Source organism: Polypterus senegalus, chromosome 16 (assembly GCF_016835505.1).
Source record: "Polypterus senegalus isolate Bchr_013 chromosome 16, ASM1683550v1, whole genome shotgun sequence".
In the NCBI taxonomy this organism is placed as follows: Eukaryota; Metazoa; Chordata; class Cladistia; order Polypteriformes; family Polypteridae; genus Polypterus; species Polypterus senegalus.
This window is the reverse complement of record NC_053169.1, coordinates 6,509,663-6,527,074: the sequence shown is the minus strand read 5'-3', so window position 1 is coordinate 6,527,074 and position 17,412 is coordinate 6,509,663. Positions and strand designations below refer to the sequence as shown.

Below are 17,412 nucleotides of genomic sequence, written 5' to 3'. Positions count from 1 at the left end.
TTTGAGAATGGCAGCCCACCCAACAATAATCTACCTATTTCACAATAATTCACACCCGTAGCCCATTTGGAGTCACCAGTCAATCGCGCCTGCACGTCTCCACAAAGTGGAAGGAGTGCCCAATGAATGCCCACATGGACACAGGGAGATTGTGTAAACCTTACAGAAATGGTGACCAGGCAGGAAACTAAAACCAGGTCGGTGAAGCCGTAAGGTGGCACCATAACCCATTAAGAATATTTAAATACATATCACAGTGACGGTGGTGCAGGAGCATTCAAGAACCCCTTGTCAGAGGCTTGTCAAATGGAAATGCAGGTAGAATAAAGCCAGCTGTGCCCCAGCCTCACAACTTTCTTGAATGAACACTGCCACCTTAACAATGTACCCCAGTCTGGTGTGCAGTCAGTAATCAGAGCACCATATTGCTTTGAACTTATTTAGTCACCCTTTAGAGTGGTGAAAGGACTTTAGTTACAAGTCAGAATTTGGAATTTCTCCTCCTTCTACTAATCGACTAACACCATCGCTACTAAGTGGCATCAGTAAAAGAGACCTGGGAGACTCCTTTAAAGATACCATTGGCCCAGGTGATGCCAGGCAGAGTGTCTTCTTTACGCCGGATGTGTGCGTGTGGGTTTTCTTCCTTGCTGTTTCTTCTCATCCTATTAATTAACTCTTAATAACCCAACTAGGTTCTTTGTAATTGCACATCCAGTGGTTCAAACTGGGTGCTCAGTGACAGCACTGGTGGTGACAGGGGTGCCAAATAATTGTTTTCCTGATTTACAAACAACTGAAGCACAGACACTTTTAGGAAACTATAGAAACTACACATTACCTGTTTGGTAGTTTTAGGGTCCACTACAGGTTATTTACCCCCTCTCTTCTTCAATCCCTTAGTCTGGCATTCAGTAAACTGTAGAGAGCAGCCCTGTATGACAGTGCCACCACTGGGCAGACAACATAAAGATGATACATGTGGCAGAGATGCAGGGAATAGAGCGAGCACAAGTACCATCGCATCTGCCCTGCAGTGTATCTGGAGAAGCAAAAAATAAGTGGGTTCTGTTTTGTAACAGGCTGAGGCTTAGATGGGCACCACGTTGTATGCCCATTAGAGCCTAAGCTGACAGGGTGCCTTCCTTGCATGGTGTGTTTAATGTAAGGGCCAATGGGATCCACTGCTGTGTGTGAAACTCCTCCCCACAAATCCCTGACCCCGTCCCCATTTACCTGGCTCATCCAGTGACCACTCTCTTTATGATGACCACTCCATTAGGCCAGAACATCTACAGGAAAGTGCAAAGTAAGGACCACCCATTACCTACAAGTGTCATCCATATTGCAGGTATCTCTGTCTTTTTGCCTATTGGTCACTTTTATTAACAGTGGCACCTTGAAGTGACTTTCTACGCACTAGCCATTCAGCCATCAAGATTTACTAATGAGCACCAATCCTGCCGTCTCAACCTAACATGATGGTGACATCTGAGGTCCAACTAACATCTGACTTGCTGATGTCTGCTTTTGTCCAAGCAGATGTTTCCCAGCTTTTTTATTTTGTAGTCATGTGAAAATGTATTTGCCCCCACTTCATTTCCATTATAGTTGCATGTTCTTCAGAGAGAATATTATCAGTTGATTAATGAGTCCAGTGTCCCACCCTCAGTGGACCAGCGCCCTTTCCAGGGTTTCCTTCCCCTGCCTTTTTGATTAAGCAGGGCTCAAAACTGACACATTGTATTATCAGCCAAAGCTTAATATTGGAAGAAGGAAAACCTGACTGAAGCAGAACCACAACATTTCAGATGTTATTTCATTGATTTATTATTGGAGGTTGTGTTATACTCTACAATTTAATAACAGCACCACCATTAGCATTATGGTCAGCGGCAGTGACTTCAAGCTGTTACTATTGTCCCGACCTCCAACTTGGTGGCACTTGTGGCCTCTCGAGCTGGCATGGGTCGTTTCTGATCTCTTTTCAAATTCAAATCTCAATTTCTGTCTCTTGTTCCGTTCTGATGGCAGCTGTCACATCCATATTGGATCTCTGGGACGTGGCACTCCTGCATCACAGAAGGATTCTTCTGCCACTCCTTTGTGGATTCATGCCTGGACATTCTCCTGAAGAATCTGCGGATAAAGAGCAGATTTTACATTTCTTTAAGCAATGACTGTATGTGCAGGACTTTTCCCAACATGGGCTTGACCATTGGGATGAGGTTCTTACTAAGGAATGGAGAGTTACCTTTTCTCCACATTGAATAAATAGTGTCATTTTTGAACACTCTGTCCATAGAATGTGGTATCAAGTCTTAAGGATCGTCCATGTCCTTTTGGCACATCTAAAATGACTTTTATGTGCTTATTCATGAACAGAGGCTCCCACCTTGTTCATCGATAACACAGCTTATTTTTACCCTGTGTGCTTTGTGGACACCAGGGGGTGCTGCTGAATCTGCCATGTTCAAACCAATCTATTATATAGTTCCTATGTATCTATTATATGGTGGCTTTTTAAATCTATCTAATATATAATGACATTCAAAATCTATCATATAATTTATTTCATATCTACAATATACTGTCTATCTATTGTGTATTGCTTTTCAAATCTATCTATCTATTATATAGTCTTTAAAAATCTGTTATATTGTGCCTGTTCTATCTCCCCTTCTAGTGCTTTTCATGTCAATATAGTGTCTTTCAAACCTATGTGTTATATAATGCCTGCCGTATCTACCATATAGTACTTTTGCTCTCTATCATATTCTGCATTTCATGTCTATATATTTTATAGTGCCATTACTATCTATCATATGCTCAATTGTATGTCTATATATTATAGAGTACTTCTTATCTATTTATCAAATTAAGTCTTTCATATCTATGGACTTTTTAGTCCACCTACGCATGTTGCTCTCTAACATATAGTGTCTTTCATATCAATGTATTTTATGCCGTCTTTCAGATCTATCCATTATATAGTGCATTTCATATCTATCTGTTTATCTACCTATGAATTACTTTGCATCTTTCAAATCTATTATAGTGTTTTTTCAAATGCAGCATATAATACATTTCATATCTATCTATTGTAAAACACCTATCTGTCTATTTTATAGTGCCTTTTAAATCTGAGTATTTATTATATTAGTGTCCTTTAAAATCTACCGTATAGTACTTTTCACATCTATCTATAACACAGTGCACTTCACATCTATATGTTTCCTATTTGTCACTTACTATCTTTCATGTCTACATATTATGTAGTGCCTATCCTATCTATTTATCATGTAAAACCATTCATATGTGTGTATTTTATAGTGTCTTTCAAATCTATGCATGTTACATAGTGCCTTTTCTATCCATCATATACTAACTTTCATATCTGTTGTAGTTCTTTTCCTAGCTATTTATCATAATGCTTTCATATATATGCATTACGTTTATCTTTCAAATCTACGCATTATATAGTGCCTGTTGTATCTACCACATAGTGTCTTTCATTTCTATCCATTTATCTAGTTCCTATGTATTATAGTAGAACTTTCAAATCAATCTATGATTTAGTGCCTCTCTAGCCACTGTATACTGGAGATCCTTTCAAATCTGTCTGTCTGTCTAATATATGGCGTCTCTTGAAATCGGTCATTCAGTATGGTACATTTCATATACATCTATTATGTGTGCCTTTCAGATCTATCCATATTATATAGTGTCTTTCATGTCTACTTTTAATATAGTGCCTTTCATCTGTATCTGTTTATCTGCCTATGTATTACAGTGTATCTTTCAAATGAATCCATTAAGTAATGCTACTCTAACTATTATATAGCTCCTTTCAAATCTATGGTACCTAGTAGGTTTTATTTTCTATTATATGGTGACTTTCAGATCTATTTATTATATAGTGTCTTTTGACACCTATCATATGTTACCTTTCATATCTATCTATGATGCAGTGCCTTTCATGTCTGCCAGACATCTTTTCTTTGTAAAGGTTCATCTTCTTATTGGCTTCAGTTCTTCATTGATTTTTACCTAACACTCCAATATATAACATACCTTGTCCAGGCCAGAATGGTGACCCAAAGCCGCTCCTTCTCCTTCCATTTTAGAGGTCAGCTTACACATCAATTTCCTTTTAATCTGCTGATATCCAAAGCCACTTCATAAAGACTGACCTAGGTAGCTGTGTGTCCACCATTTGGAGCGGGTTTCACTTTATTTTTCAAAATTTCAGTTGCTTTCTCCTTGTTTTCGGACCCTTCTGCCTTGTTTCTGGAGTTTCTTCTGGAGTTGTGAGCTTTCAAATGTCTGATGCAATGACCACAAATTACCAGAACATCAGTTATGCAGATATGATGGACTGATGTAACATCCACAAAAACTTCACAGTTGAAGCACAGAGACCTTAAATTGCACCCCCTGCAAGTAAACAAAGAGTAAAAATACAAAAGGAGCCAGCAATGGCCACCGTAGTCTTCAGTCAGCTCTTTCCTTTCAGCTTTATGATCCTCCAGCCATTTTGTCCAGCAGGTCTGGCCTGTACAGGTTGGTATTGTCCGCAGTAACGTGTGCTGTCCACCCAGGCCTGAGTGTGCTATCCATGTGTGCCTGATCATCGCTTGCCCTGCCCATTCTTTCCATGTCACGATATGCCGCTCGCTCAGTGGTTGGCATTTTGTTCTGATAAGGAGCTCTTTTGCTTTTCTCTTGCAGAAGAAGGAGAGGAGATGCAGCCTCTTACCAGCAAAGAGGAGGAAGAGAGGCGCATCGCTGAGATGGGGCGCCCCCTGCTGGGCGAGCATGTCAAACTGGAGGTCATAATTGAGGAGTCATATGAATTCAAGGTACAACCCGAGTTTCTTTTTGATCAGAACATTATTTAAGGGTTCATCAGCTCATTGACTGTCACATGACATTTACATTTATTTGCTTAGCAGATGCTTTTATCCAAAGCAACTTATAAATGAGATAAACATAATCAAGTAAAGATCAGTCTCGGGCGCCATTTGTGAACAAGTATGACTGGACAAGGGTACAAAATTGAACACCACAAGTGAAGAGCTCAGAAGAAAATGCCCGCTAGTTACACTTACTTAGTAACAAAAACTTATCAAAGCCATCATCAGTTAGAGAGAAATTCTCAGAACAGAACAAGAGTCTTTAAACGCTTCTTAAATACACTAAGGGAGTTAGCAGTTCATATGGAGACGTTCCACCAGCCAGGAGCCACATGTAAAAAGAGCCTGGACTGAAGTTTAATGCCATGTTGATGTGGCATCACCAGCAGACCTCAATGGGCAAGAAGAAGCAGAGGACCTCATGAGTGACTCCATATATATAGTAGCTGACCCACTGACTAGTCAGTGGCCAAGCTTCAAGATTTGAACGTAATAAATGTCACTAATGGGAGCCAATGTAGTGATCTGAAAAGAGGTGTGAGGTGTGCAGGTCTTGGCTGATTGAACACCAGATGTGCTGCTGCATTTTGAATCATCTGCAGTGGCTTGGTGACACATACTGCTCCTCTGCCAGCAGAGAGTTGTAGTAATTCATATGTGTCAGGACCAAAGCCTCAAACTCCACCAGGTCTGGTCTGACCCTGCAGATATAAATCTGCAAGACTGAGAGACCACAGCAACATAATCAGTGAGGGACAACTGATCGTCAATCACCACCCCAAGGTTGTGTACTGACTAGGCAGGTGTTAGTGCTAGTGAGCCAAGCTGAGCAGAGATGTGTTGCTGAATATGTGGATGAGCTGGGATAACAAGGTAAGCCTGTCTTTTCCAGGTTGAGTTGGAGATGGTGCTCATTTATCCAGGTTCCAATATCAGTGAGACACGCAGAAACTTTAACTGATACTGTGTGGTCCTCTGCAGGGAAAGAGGGGGGCAAGAAGGAGCTGATGGTTGACCATGCCAAAGGTAGAAAAGAGATCTTGAAGGATGAGGACGGATGACACGTTGGTAGCTCTAGCCAGTCGTAATGTGCTGACAACAGTGAGTAGAGCTGTCTTGGTAGAATGGCCCCTCTTCAAATCTTACTGATTAAGATCAAGCCGTCTGTTCTGTAGAAGGAAAGAAGAGATTTAGTTAGCGATGGCACATTCCAGTGCTTTGGATAGAAATTACAGGAGAGACACTGGTGTGTAATTACTTACTTGAGGGAAGGGGCTGTTTGACTATGAGGTGCCTATGCTGAGTGAGGTGCTAATGACTTGTGTAACTGCAGTAATGGGTGAGGGAGAGACAATGTGAGGGGATGAGGTCATGCGGACAGATAGTGGGCGACTAGAGAGGAGTTTGGAAACGTCAGTGGAGGAGAGAGAATAAAAAGTAGAGAGTGTTGTGGTGTTTTCAACCTGTTACACAGCAGCCCATTGCTGTGTTTAATATTGTGGCTGGTCCTCCCTTTGCATCTGGGCCAAGCTTCAGGTCTGACCACCATGCCTGAACTTGTTGGGAGATCACCATTAACAGGTGCCAGCCCATGGTGAGAGGCAGGCTAAGCAACCACTTAGGGCCCCATGGCACTGCATGGGTACCCAAACTGGACAGAAAAGAAGGGTCGAAGAGAGCCCACAAATACTGGAAAAGTCTTGTTATTTTTTGTCCTCAAACAGTCCCAATGGAACCAGCTGTGTTCGTAACCATAAAAAGGGTGTTGTTACGTGCAGGTTAAGTTCAAACATCTTTGCTATTGGAATCACCAACTGCTCCTTCATCTCAGAGTGCGTCGAGGTGCTGGACTGTGAAGGAGTAGATGACCTGCAGGCATTAATCAGACATACTAATAATATCACGTAAACAGAAGTTAAAAAATTTGGAGTGTCTCTGGGAAAAAAAACGTCAGAGTACAGCCTGTTGCTCATTATCCACTGCCCTCTCGAGTATCACATTCTGCAGACCAGGAGTACAGCCCCCTCATTTAAGGCCTGTGGCCCCCCCCCCAATTGTGTTTTTGTTAATTCAGGGTGTTATCTTTGTATCAATCTCTCTCACTTATCCTCATGCCAAGTGTTTCATATAACAGCCACCACTGAGCACCCCTTTTGGACATGTCGTGCAGATCTCAAGGGAAGGTGGATTGTTTTGACCTTGGTACATCTGGCACATCTGATCTTTTCAATATTACGTCCTTCTTTGCCTTGTTTTTAAATCTATTCATTTTTACCTTTGAATATGTAAGCTGAGTTCAGTGTGAAAGCTGGGAAGCCCAGCACTGGGGAACTCTTTGTAGTGCAGGAGAGAAGCAACGAGGGACTTGAATACGGAAAATGAAATAACGGGCAGGCCACACTGTGCCCTCCCGGGAAGTGAATGCGGCTGCTGGATGCCTTTGGAGCGCAAGTGAATAGTCTGTTGTCCTTGGTGAGCTGCAGCATGCGGGCCTCGTCTTGCCTGAAATGTCAACCGCTCGGAGCCATTGCTCCAAGACTCATTTGTTACCATCACCGCAGCCACCCACCAAGCTGTCCATTGTGGAGGGCAGCAGACATTGAGGTTCAGAGGTCTAGAAGTCCACTGTGCCTTCAGTTTTGGTGTCTAGCCATATATATTTTAGATGCAGTGGATTCAGAAAGTTTTCAGACCCCTTCAGTTTCTGCACACTTTATTGTGTTGTAGATTTAATTTTAAATGGATACAGTGGCCTGCAGAAGGCGCTCCTGCTGCTCAAACCCGACACAGACAGACACAGAGGCACAAGTGTAAGCACACGCTTTTATTTTTATTTTTTTCTGTCGTGGGAAACACCTTCCCCATTTCCCACAAGCACAACACAGTCCAGAACACACAGCCCTCTTCTTCTTCTTCTTCCTCTTCTTCACCACTCTTCCACTCCTCCTGACATCCTTTGTCTTCTCCCACTCTACTCTGACTCTCGGAGTAGAGGCTGCTGGCTCCTTGATCCAGTTCTGGCAGAACTTCCGAGTGTGGAGGAAGTGCTGCATTTAAGGGCTCGGCAGCTCTCCAGGCACCCCCTGGCAGTGGCCACGGGCCCCAGCAGGGTTGAGCTTCAAAAACCCATGGCACTGCTGTACGGCAGGAGGGCTGCCCTCTAGGGATCCAAGGGAGGTAATGTTCTGGATATGCTTTCTCTCCCAAACCTTCCATTATAGGGGTTTCCCAGCTGGGCAAAGGCCCCGGCTGCCTGTCACAATACGTTTGCCTTCTTCGCCCATCAACCTACACTCAATAACCTATCATGACAAGGTGACAAGTTTTCAGAAAGATTTGCACATTTTTTTAAAATCAAAAACTGAAATCTCTCATTCCTGAAAGTATTCAGATCCTTTGCTGTGGCACTTCACGTTGTGCTCTGGTGCCTCATGTTTTCTTTAATTCTTCTTGAGCATAAATGTCCTAACCGTTTCAAATCCCCCTAGGCGGTTAAAACAGGGGCTTTGACCAGGCCAGTCTATAATCCTTCATTTCTTCCTTATGAGTCACTCCTTGGTGGATTTACTAGTGTTCTTCAATTCATTATCGTGTTGGAAAGTCCATATCCAGTTCAACTTAAATTTTAGGACAGATGGCCTCACTTTCTCCACAAACTCACTTTCATGTACAATGTCTAGTAGACTCAATGACTGCAAGCATCCCAGGCTCTGAGGCAGCAAAGCAAACCAAAATCAGAACATTTCCACCGCCATGCTTCACAGCTGGTATGAGGGTCTTCTCCTGAAATGCAATCAAACATGTCCATTAATACTGTGCTTGCCAAACAACTCCATCTTTGATTCATCTGCCTAGAGGACATCATTTTAGAAGGCCTGGTCTTTTCCTAGACGTTCAGTGGCAAAATGTTGTCGTGCTCCAATGTTCTTTTTGACTTTTTCTTGACACACTTCACATGCCGGTTACATTTGTCCAATCTCGTTCTGATTGTAGTTGCATGGACTTTGACAGCAATGAAATGCTGGAGTTCTTGGAGCCTTCTTTTAGTATAGGCTGAATCTAATGGGCTGGCCAGTCCTGGACAAATTACCAGTCACTTAAAATCTTCACCACTTGTACAGTAGGTGATGTTCCTTAAAGTGGAGTGATGGATTTCAAATAGTTTTAATTCCTTGTCAGAGTCCTAGGCTTCCACGGCCTTCTTTCTAATGGCCTTAGAGCAATGATTCATAAGTGTTTTGTTTTTGCAAAGGTTGTGTAGTGACTAGGCAGGTGTTAGTGATAGTGAGCCAAGCTGAGCAGAGATGTGTTGCTGAATATGTGGATGAGCTGGGATAACAAGGTAAGCCTGTCTTTTCCAGGTTGAGTTGGAGATGGTGCTCATTTATCCAGGTTCCAATATCAGTGAGACACGCAGAAACTTTAACTGATACTGTGTGGTCCTCTGCAGGGAAAGAGGGGGGCAAGAAGGAGCTGATGGTTGACCATGCCAAAGGTAGAAAAGAGATCTTGAAGGATGAGGACGGATGACACGTTGGTAGCTCTAGCCAGTCGTAATGTGCTGACAGCAGTGAGTAGAGCTGTCTTGGTAGAATGGCCCCTCTTCAAATCTTACTGATTAAGATCAAGCCGTCTGTTCTGTAGAAGGAAAGAAGAGATTTAGTTAGCGATGGCACATTCCAGTGCTTTGGATAGAAATTACAGGAGAGACACTGGTGTGTAATTACTTAGTTTTGCCAGTTTAGTCAGTTTTGCCTATTTGTGTGTCTTTGCAACTTGTAATCGCCTCAGAACAGTGGTGGATCATTGTGCCGTTCCCCCCTAATATTGTCCTCCCCCTTGAAGAATCACTGTGGTCCATCTCCCTTAAAGAATCACTGACAAACAGCATCCAGGGGAGATTGTTTCGGCCATGTGAGCGACAACCCATCTCAAGGCTTTCCTCAAACCATTTGCCACCCTTTTTCATTCACTTCAGTTGTAAATGATTACTCATTGTGACCCAATTTTAGATGTCTCGCAACCCATTGAATAAAAAAACACTGCCTTAGGGAGCTCCTTTGATGTTGGCATGATGACATCACACACACCAATAGTGAAGTGAACAGCAGATCCTCAAAATCTATGGTTTAAATAAGATAGTCAGGTCCACCTGCAGACTCCCTGAGAAGGTTCTCATCATTTGCACTTCATCTGTGTTTTGTCTTAGTGGAGTTCTCTATTCCTCTCCTTTCTCCTTTTGTATTATTAATGTGTAGCCTTTGTCAGAATGCCTCACATCTCACAGACTTACCACTGTTTATAAGGTGTTGTTCTTTATAACTTCTCCCCACCTTCCCTTCTACATTTATAACCTCAGGTAATTAGGTGTAGTAAAAGAAAAGCAGGGATTAAGTTACACTTTAAATACTGTATTATTGATAATATCCATAAACAATAACAATAAGCAAAGTACAAGTGAATACTGGCAACCGTACAACCTGATAAATGCTGATGTGTAGTTTCAGGCGGCACACAGACTTGCAGTTACTTTAAGTTTCTCTAGCTAAGGTATCATTTTTGGTCATCTTTCTTCAGAATAGGCCACATGCCTGTCTCAATATGGCTGCTGAATTGTGCTCCTCATGGCAGTGGTGTTTGACAAAGAGATGATTCTTTATGGCGATGGTGTTAGAGAGGGAGAGAGGGGTAAAGCAAGCAAATTTATAGATTCTCTGTCCAAACCCTACAGCCAATAGGGTGTTGTGGTACTTAATGGGTTCTGATTTAAAACCAAACAGGCAACTTTAGACCAATAGAATTCTGGTGTGACACAATGGTTTGACACCTGCCCCCCCATCCATATCATCTGTTAAGGTCAGGTAGTTTGGCTTTCCTGTGGGGGTTGATTGAGAGAGTCAGAATCACTGGCCAAACTGGTTTGAGGCACTTCCCCTGACCCCTGTCGTAAAATTACAAAGACTCAGTCCTAAAGGGGGGGGCATCAAACCATTGCTGTTCTTATCAATCATTGATCTGTCTAAGTTGCAAATAAAGAAATACAAAATATTGATCAACTTATACACACAATTTCACAACACAACAATCTGGAACACCTGCTTCTAGTATGATGGATTTTAAGGGATGATAAATGGAGGAGTGCACTTACTTTTTCCACATGATAAATATAAACTTTTAGATCATTTAGATTATGGGAATGAATACACCATGTCAATCTGATGTGTCCGTTGTTTAAGTAGATCACCTTTATCTGAATGAAGGTCTAATGTTCACCTGTTTAAATATGTTGAAAAATTCAGCAGTTCCATGGGGTGTACGTATTTTTTCACATGAATGAATTTAATGTTTTTGTGAAGAATGGACATAACAATGTTTATTGTTAGAACGAGACCCAATGGTCTGGAAGACACCAGACAATATGAAAAACATTAATGGAAAAAAGTTGATGTTACTCATGTTGCATAATCCACAGATCAGATCGTCCAGTCGTATGCTCTTAACATGACAAATGCATGTATTTTATGCTAAAATATAGCTGAATAGATACTTCCAGAAAAACAGTTCAGTGTTCACACAGGATCGAGCTTTTCAATGGAAGACAGGACTTTGAGAGGCGTCGCCTGCTCTTACAATTATTTTGAGTCTGACTTGTTCCCTGCCCACGGGTCACTCAGCTCCCTTTAATGTCCTGCCTTCTCCTGGTCTTTATTTGCTTTACTGTCAAACAACTTCAAGCGTCTTTTGTTCTGCCAGATGATCATTACTTAATCATGGTGTTTCACCTGCTGTGGAAACAAAAAATAAAATAAAATAAAATCGCTTTTGTAAACTCTTCTTGTATTTTATGTTGTAAGGCATGTCTGGACAAGGTCACCCAAAAAGGTGCTATATAAATTAAAGGCTCATTGCTGCGATAGACACATAGAGAAAAAGAAAGCTTTAAAATCAGTTGTTAATAAGAGCTACAGTATAGGGTAGATGCAGCAACACTTGACGGATCTGCTGAGAGTTCTTGCCTCTAATGAGGACAAGGCTGAGGATTAAGAATAAAGTCGAAGTTTCCAGAAGCATGCAGAGCAGCCTCAGCCATTATAAAAGAGTAACACTCATGGGTTCTAATGAGAGCAAATTATCCTCTTTTTCTTTTTGTCAGCAGTACTGAAGACATGCTTACCCTGCCAAACACTTTGTTAGAATGCTTGTGTTGAGAGGCGCTATATTTAACATAACAATTAACTATTATAACAATTGAGTATTACACCTCCTCCTGCACATTTGGCTCAGGGGTGTGCGCTGCTAAATGAAGTTTTTTACCATAACTCCTAGTGAATAAATTCTCAACTCGTCTTTTATTATTTTTGGTCCTTGAAATTAACAGTGCAGTTCGTATCAGGAATGATCTGTGGATTTTGCCTGTCAGCTGCTACTACCCACTGCCATAATTAGCAGCCGGTCCTGTCAAAGGCAGACAACCTTCCTGGCCGCATGCTGGTAATTCAAAGCAGTTCTGGAGTTTGTGTGCCTTTGAGAAAAGCTCCTCCTTATGGGGAGTTTTGAAATCAGAGACCCCAGCTGGTGGCAAAGGGTATGTGCATTTTCTGTGCACAGTCAGTGTCATTGTGGTTTTATTTTCATTTTTACTATTTTTTTTTATTTTCTTTGCACACTTATGATGTAATCAAGTGTTGTCTGTTGTGCTCATTCTAGAAAAGGTCATCCAAGCTGGGTGGTATTTTGAGAGAAAATGTTAAGGCAGTGTCTTTATTATATTAGAACATTAGAATAATTGTGACAACAATGTCCATACTATTCACTGAAATTGTCCAAAATAACATCATGTCAAGATTTTAAGTTCCCTAATGTCTAATGTCCACCTCACTACTTGATAATGTATTACGTGTATCTGTGGATCTTTGTTTAAAGTCAAGTCAGGGTCCTGGGTATGATGTTAATCTGCATCCAGGCTTACAAGCAGGTCCTTCAACTTGTAGGGAAAACTTAGGAGTTGGTGGCTGGATTGGCACTCCAGCCATTGTAAAAAAAAATCCTCATACTCTTCAGTGTAGTGCCGAGGTGTCACCCATTTCACAGCTACACTCGGATCTCAATCCGGGTGGTTTATCGGGTGGTGGGTGGGGCAATGCGCTGTAATCAGCACATGCTTCCAACCTCTCCTCCTCAATGTATGTCTGTCTGTCTGTCTGTCCGCTCGCTTTTCAAGAGAGAAATATTTAATTTAGATTGTTTTTTTTAATAATTTTCTTGAACATTCCGGTTGATTTTGCAGCTTCTCTCATCGTGCTAAGTATTTTAGTTCATTTGCCGCACTGATTTATTTACTGGAATCCAAGAGACAGGCTGTGGTTCAAGGGAAGGGGAAAGCGGGACCTCAGGAGTACACACCCAGACGAGGCCCTCCACACTCACACACCAGCCTCTGTTCGAGTCGCTGTACCTCTCGCTGTGTGTTGGAGTGCACCTTCCCTCCACTTAGCTAGCGAAACCTGTTTGTTCAACAGACATTATCATCTAGAGATTGTTAAGGAGTAACGTTTGACGTTTTTGAGAGAGAGATCAGAGCTACGTATGTTTTAAAGGGTACCTGCTGATTGCCAGAGATATCACAGCCATGTGCACTTCTTTCCACACTGGGGACGCTCTCCCGTCAGAGCTGAACACGATCAGATACAGTGCCAATGTTTGACATTGGAGCATACCTACCTTCCGCTTGTCCACCTTGCCGACTTTTTACATTTTTGGCAAAGAGATCACAGCTACATTCTCGCTCCTGATACTACACGGGCAGAGGTCCAGGAGAAAGCTAGTGTATATGTATATATACATATACTATATCTATACACCAAAAATAAATACTTACATACAAGTTTATCAAGCTATGGCAAAAAAATCAGAAGACCAGAGTTGGTGCTGACCTAATATAAAATGGTGGAGTGTTCCTTAGCTTAGGGGCAGCTACTGCAAAAGCACAGCCCCTTCTATGCTTGAGTCGAGAATTTGGCACCACCAATAAAATCTGGTCAAAGGATCTCAGTGATCGTGAATGAGGGAAAGGGAGTAAGAGGTCTATATGACAAATTGGGGCTAAACCATTCAAGGACTTAAAAACAAAGCAGTAAAATTTTAAACTCAATCCTGTAGCGAACAGGACGCCAGTGAAGAGAAGCTAAGACTGATGTGATGTGATTCTATTTTTGAGTGCCTGACAGAAGCCTGGCAGCAGCGTTCTGGACTAGCTGAAGATAAACAGGGGATGACTGATTGACTCCAGTTTAAAATGAGTTGCAGTAGTCAACCTGAGATGAGACGAGCACATGAATTTTTGTTTCAAAATCATGTACAGAAAGAAAGGGCTTTATATTGGCCAATACCCTGAGCTGATAGAAACCGGCTTTAACAATGACGTTAATTTGAAGAAAAACTTTCTAATATTTCTGCAAAATTTTCCCTTAACCAGTTTCCGTGTCCCAGTGTTCTTGTTAAATAGTAAATTTTACAGTAACAGCTGGGGTCAACTTTACTTATTCCCTTCATAATTTTAAACACTTCAGTCATGTCACTTCTTCATCTTTATTTGCGTCAGCCCCCTCCACCTGTCCTCCTTGGTCTCCTCCAGACCTTTTCTAGCATTGGTGTGTCATTTTTCTAATATGTTAGATGTATTTTTGTTTAATCAAATTCATTTAATTTCTGTTATCTGTGTAAACTGGGGTGATTGCTCTTTCTAAATACAAGGGATGGCACCTGCACCTCCCTTGGACATGCCACCAACACTGACGTTGTATTGTCAGTAATGTCTGCAGTTCATGTCTGTTAAATATTCAGTACAGAAATAGATGGCACATCCCTGAAGGCAAAGGGCATATGCTGTTACAAAAACTGTAATAGGATCTCATATTCGGCCAATACACAGTACTGCAGATGAGGCCTCACTAGTGAGTTATATAGTTCCTTTGACTTATACTCTACACATTAGGATGCTATATAACCTAATATCCTATTAGCCTTCTTGATCACTTGTGGATGTACATTAGATAGTGACCAGTCCACAATTCCTAGGTCCTTTCAATAAGAGGTACTTTCAAGATTCAGACCTATCATTGTGTATTCAAATCTCCCATTTCTCTTTCCCATGTGTGATGTTATTACATTTTTAATCACATTAAATCTCATTGCCCACAAACCTCCCCAAGCCTGTATGCTGTCCACATCCTTCTGTAACAAGTTAGCTGATCTGTCATTTTCTGCCTTTTTCTCCTAGACTGGTATCATCTTTGGACTTTATCAGCTTATTGTTTGTATTTTTATGCAAGTCATTTATTTATATTAAAAAGTTCCCCACAACTGTCTCCTTTAACATCCTTTAATTCTGATGCAGTTTCTCTCACCATAACTCTGTGTTTCCAGTGTTTGAACCAATTTCTCACTCACCTACACATCATGTATTGAATTCCCACTTGCTTTCTTTTTATTACTAAGTTCTCATGTTATTCCTTATCAAAAGCTTTATGAAAGCCAAGATAAATAATTTCATATACACCTCTCTCCTTGTCTGCTTCTGCTGCTTTTTCATTGATCTCCAGAATATTAGTAAAACACGACCTTCCCCACCTGAGTCCACTACTTATATACACACTGTCATGATATGGTGTGATTTTGGGTTACCAAAGGCCATTGTTTATTTCCATTGTTAGGTCAGCTTCCAGCATTGCTATGGTGTATCAGTGAGACATGCAAGGATTCTAGCTGATACTGTGTGGTCCTCAGGTGGCAATGACAGGTACAGCTGTATGTCATTGGCATAACGCTGATAAGAGAAACCATGGGACTGGGTGACAGAGCCTGGAGAGAAGGTGTACAAAGAAAAGAGGAGAAGACCCATCACTGATTCTTGGGGGATCGGTGTGCTTTCCTAGTGCACCCTTGACATCTCCCCTCACCAGGACACACTGAAGGACCTGCCCAAGTCCTGAGGGCAGTTCCAGTGATGCCAAAGACAGAGAGGATGGCATGGAAGATGTGATAATTCACTGTGTAATTCACTGTGTTGAAGGCAGAAAAGGATGACGACAGGTGAAATAAACAATAAAATAAAATTAACAATGAAAAATATTAATCAAAATAAACAGTAATTATACAAAACAGAAAACAGGAATCAACAAACTTCAGTCCATAACAACTTTAGGTTGTCCACCTTTATCTGTCAAGTGACTTTGTCATTGTTGTGCCTTTTTCTTTGGTTGCCAATCTTTGGTCTTTTGGTTTAAAGACCCCTAACTTATGCATGGACTGCTCTAAGCCTGTTCGCCCTTTGAAGTCACTCACTACAAAAGAATAATTGCCATTTTGATCCCTTCCTCTTCTGGAAAAATCCTAACGTGCCTGACAGATCCAAGATGTGAATGAGTCACACTAATCAACAGAAGTCTGGCACTGTCAGAGCTCTTGGATTAGAAACACTTTTGAACTGGGAGGAACTGGTAAATTCACCTCTCAGAAAATGTTTCAGCTATGCACCCTCATTGACAAACATCCCTTTTTCCATAACTGCAAGATTGTGTACGAATATTTGGGGGAAAAGGCTAATTATGAAATTAGAAAGACTACTGTGTTTGATGGCAGCCTGTGTTAAAAGTGTTTTTTATTTTTTTTTTGTGTCTCCCTGCGCAGAGTACAGTAGATAAACTCATCAAGAAGACAAACCTGGCACTGCTGGTGGGCACTAACAGCTGGAGAGACCAGTTTATTGAGGCGATCACTGTCAGCGCTGGTAAGAGCACTTCATGTATCTGCAGTGAGCCTATGCTTCTATACGCCGTTCACTTTCTTTTTTATTCTGGAATTTGTAAGCAAGAACATGAAGCCTCATCAGAATTTAAAAGCAAGAAAACATCTTCTGGTAATCTTTGAAGCCCTGTTGATTCATCCACAAATCAATCATTTGATCAATATGTCCTCATTGCTTTGAAATCCCCAAGATGCCAAATATTATTTTTCAGATTAGGCTGACTTCAGAATATTGGATAAACAGACGAGTGTTTACGTTTATAAGTGTAAAAAGGAATCTGAGTTCTCATTTCAGTTTATGGAACAGCCTTCAGGCATCTTACTTCTACACTGCTGACCAGAACTGCACACATTACTCAAAATGCAGGGCTAGTAATGCACTGTAGAAGTTTAACTTCTGAAAGTGAGGTTCAGGTGCCACTCCTTGTATTTACATAGTGCAGTCACCCAAGTCTACACAGATGACAGACGTTCAAGGGTTTGTTATTATTTTTAACAATGTCTAATATAGATAGATAGATAGATAGATAGATAGATAGATAGATAGATAGATAGATAGATAGATAGATAGATAGATAGATAGATACTTTATTAATCCCAAGGGGAAAATTCACATACTCCAGCAGCAGCAAACTGATTAAATTAAAGAGTGATAAAAATGCAGGTAAACAGACAATAACTTTGTATAATG

The 17,412-nt window shown here is 41.3% G+C and overlaps 1 protein-coding gene across 6 annotated transcripts in view; it reads left to right on the top strand.

The window, feature by feature from the left end:
- The window catches only part of slc8a1b (solute carrier family 8 member 1b), a 258,958-nt gene that overhangs the window by 218,816 nt on the left and 22,730 nt on the right, over nt 1–17,412 (top strand). For 4 of the 6 annotated variants that reach the window (XM_039738919.1, XM_039738920.1, XM_039738918.1 and 1 more), the window contains 2 exons: nt 4,732–4,862; nt 16,605–16,704. In XM_039738919.1, the coding sequence (XP_039594853.1) occupies nt 4,732–4,862; nt 16,605–16,704 (231 nt within the window). Of the gene's footprint in view, nt 1–1,282; nt 1,352–4,731; nt 4,863–16,604; nt 16,705–17,412 lie in introns of all 6 variants that reach the window. The other 2 variants (XM_039738916.1, XM_039738915.1) reach the window with 1 other exon arrangement.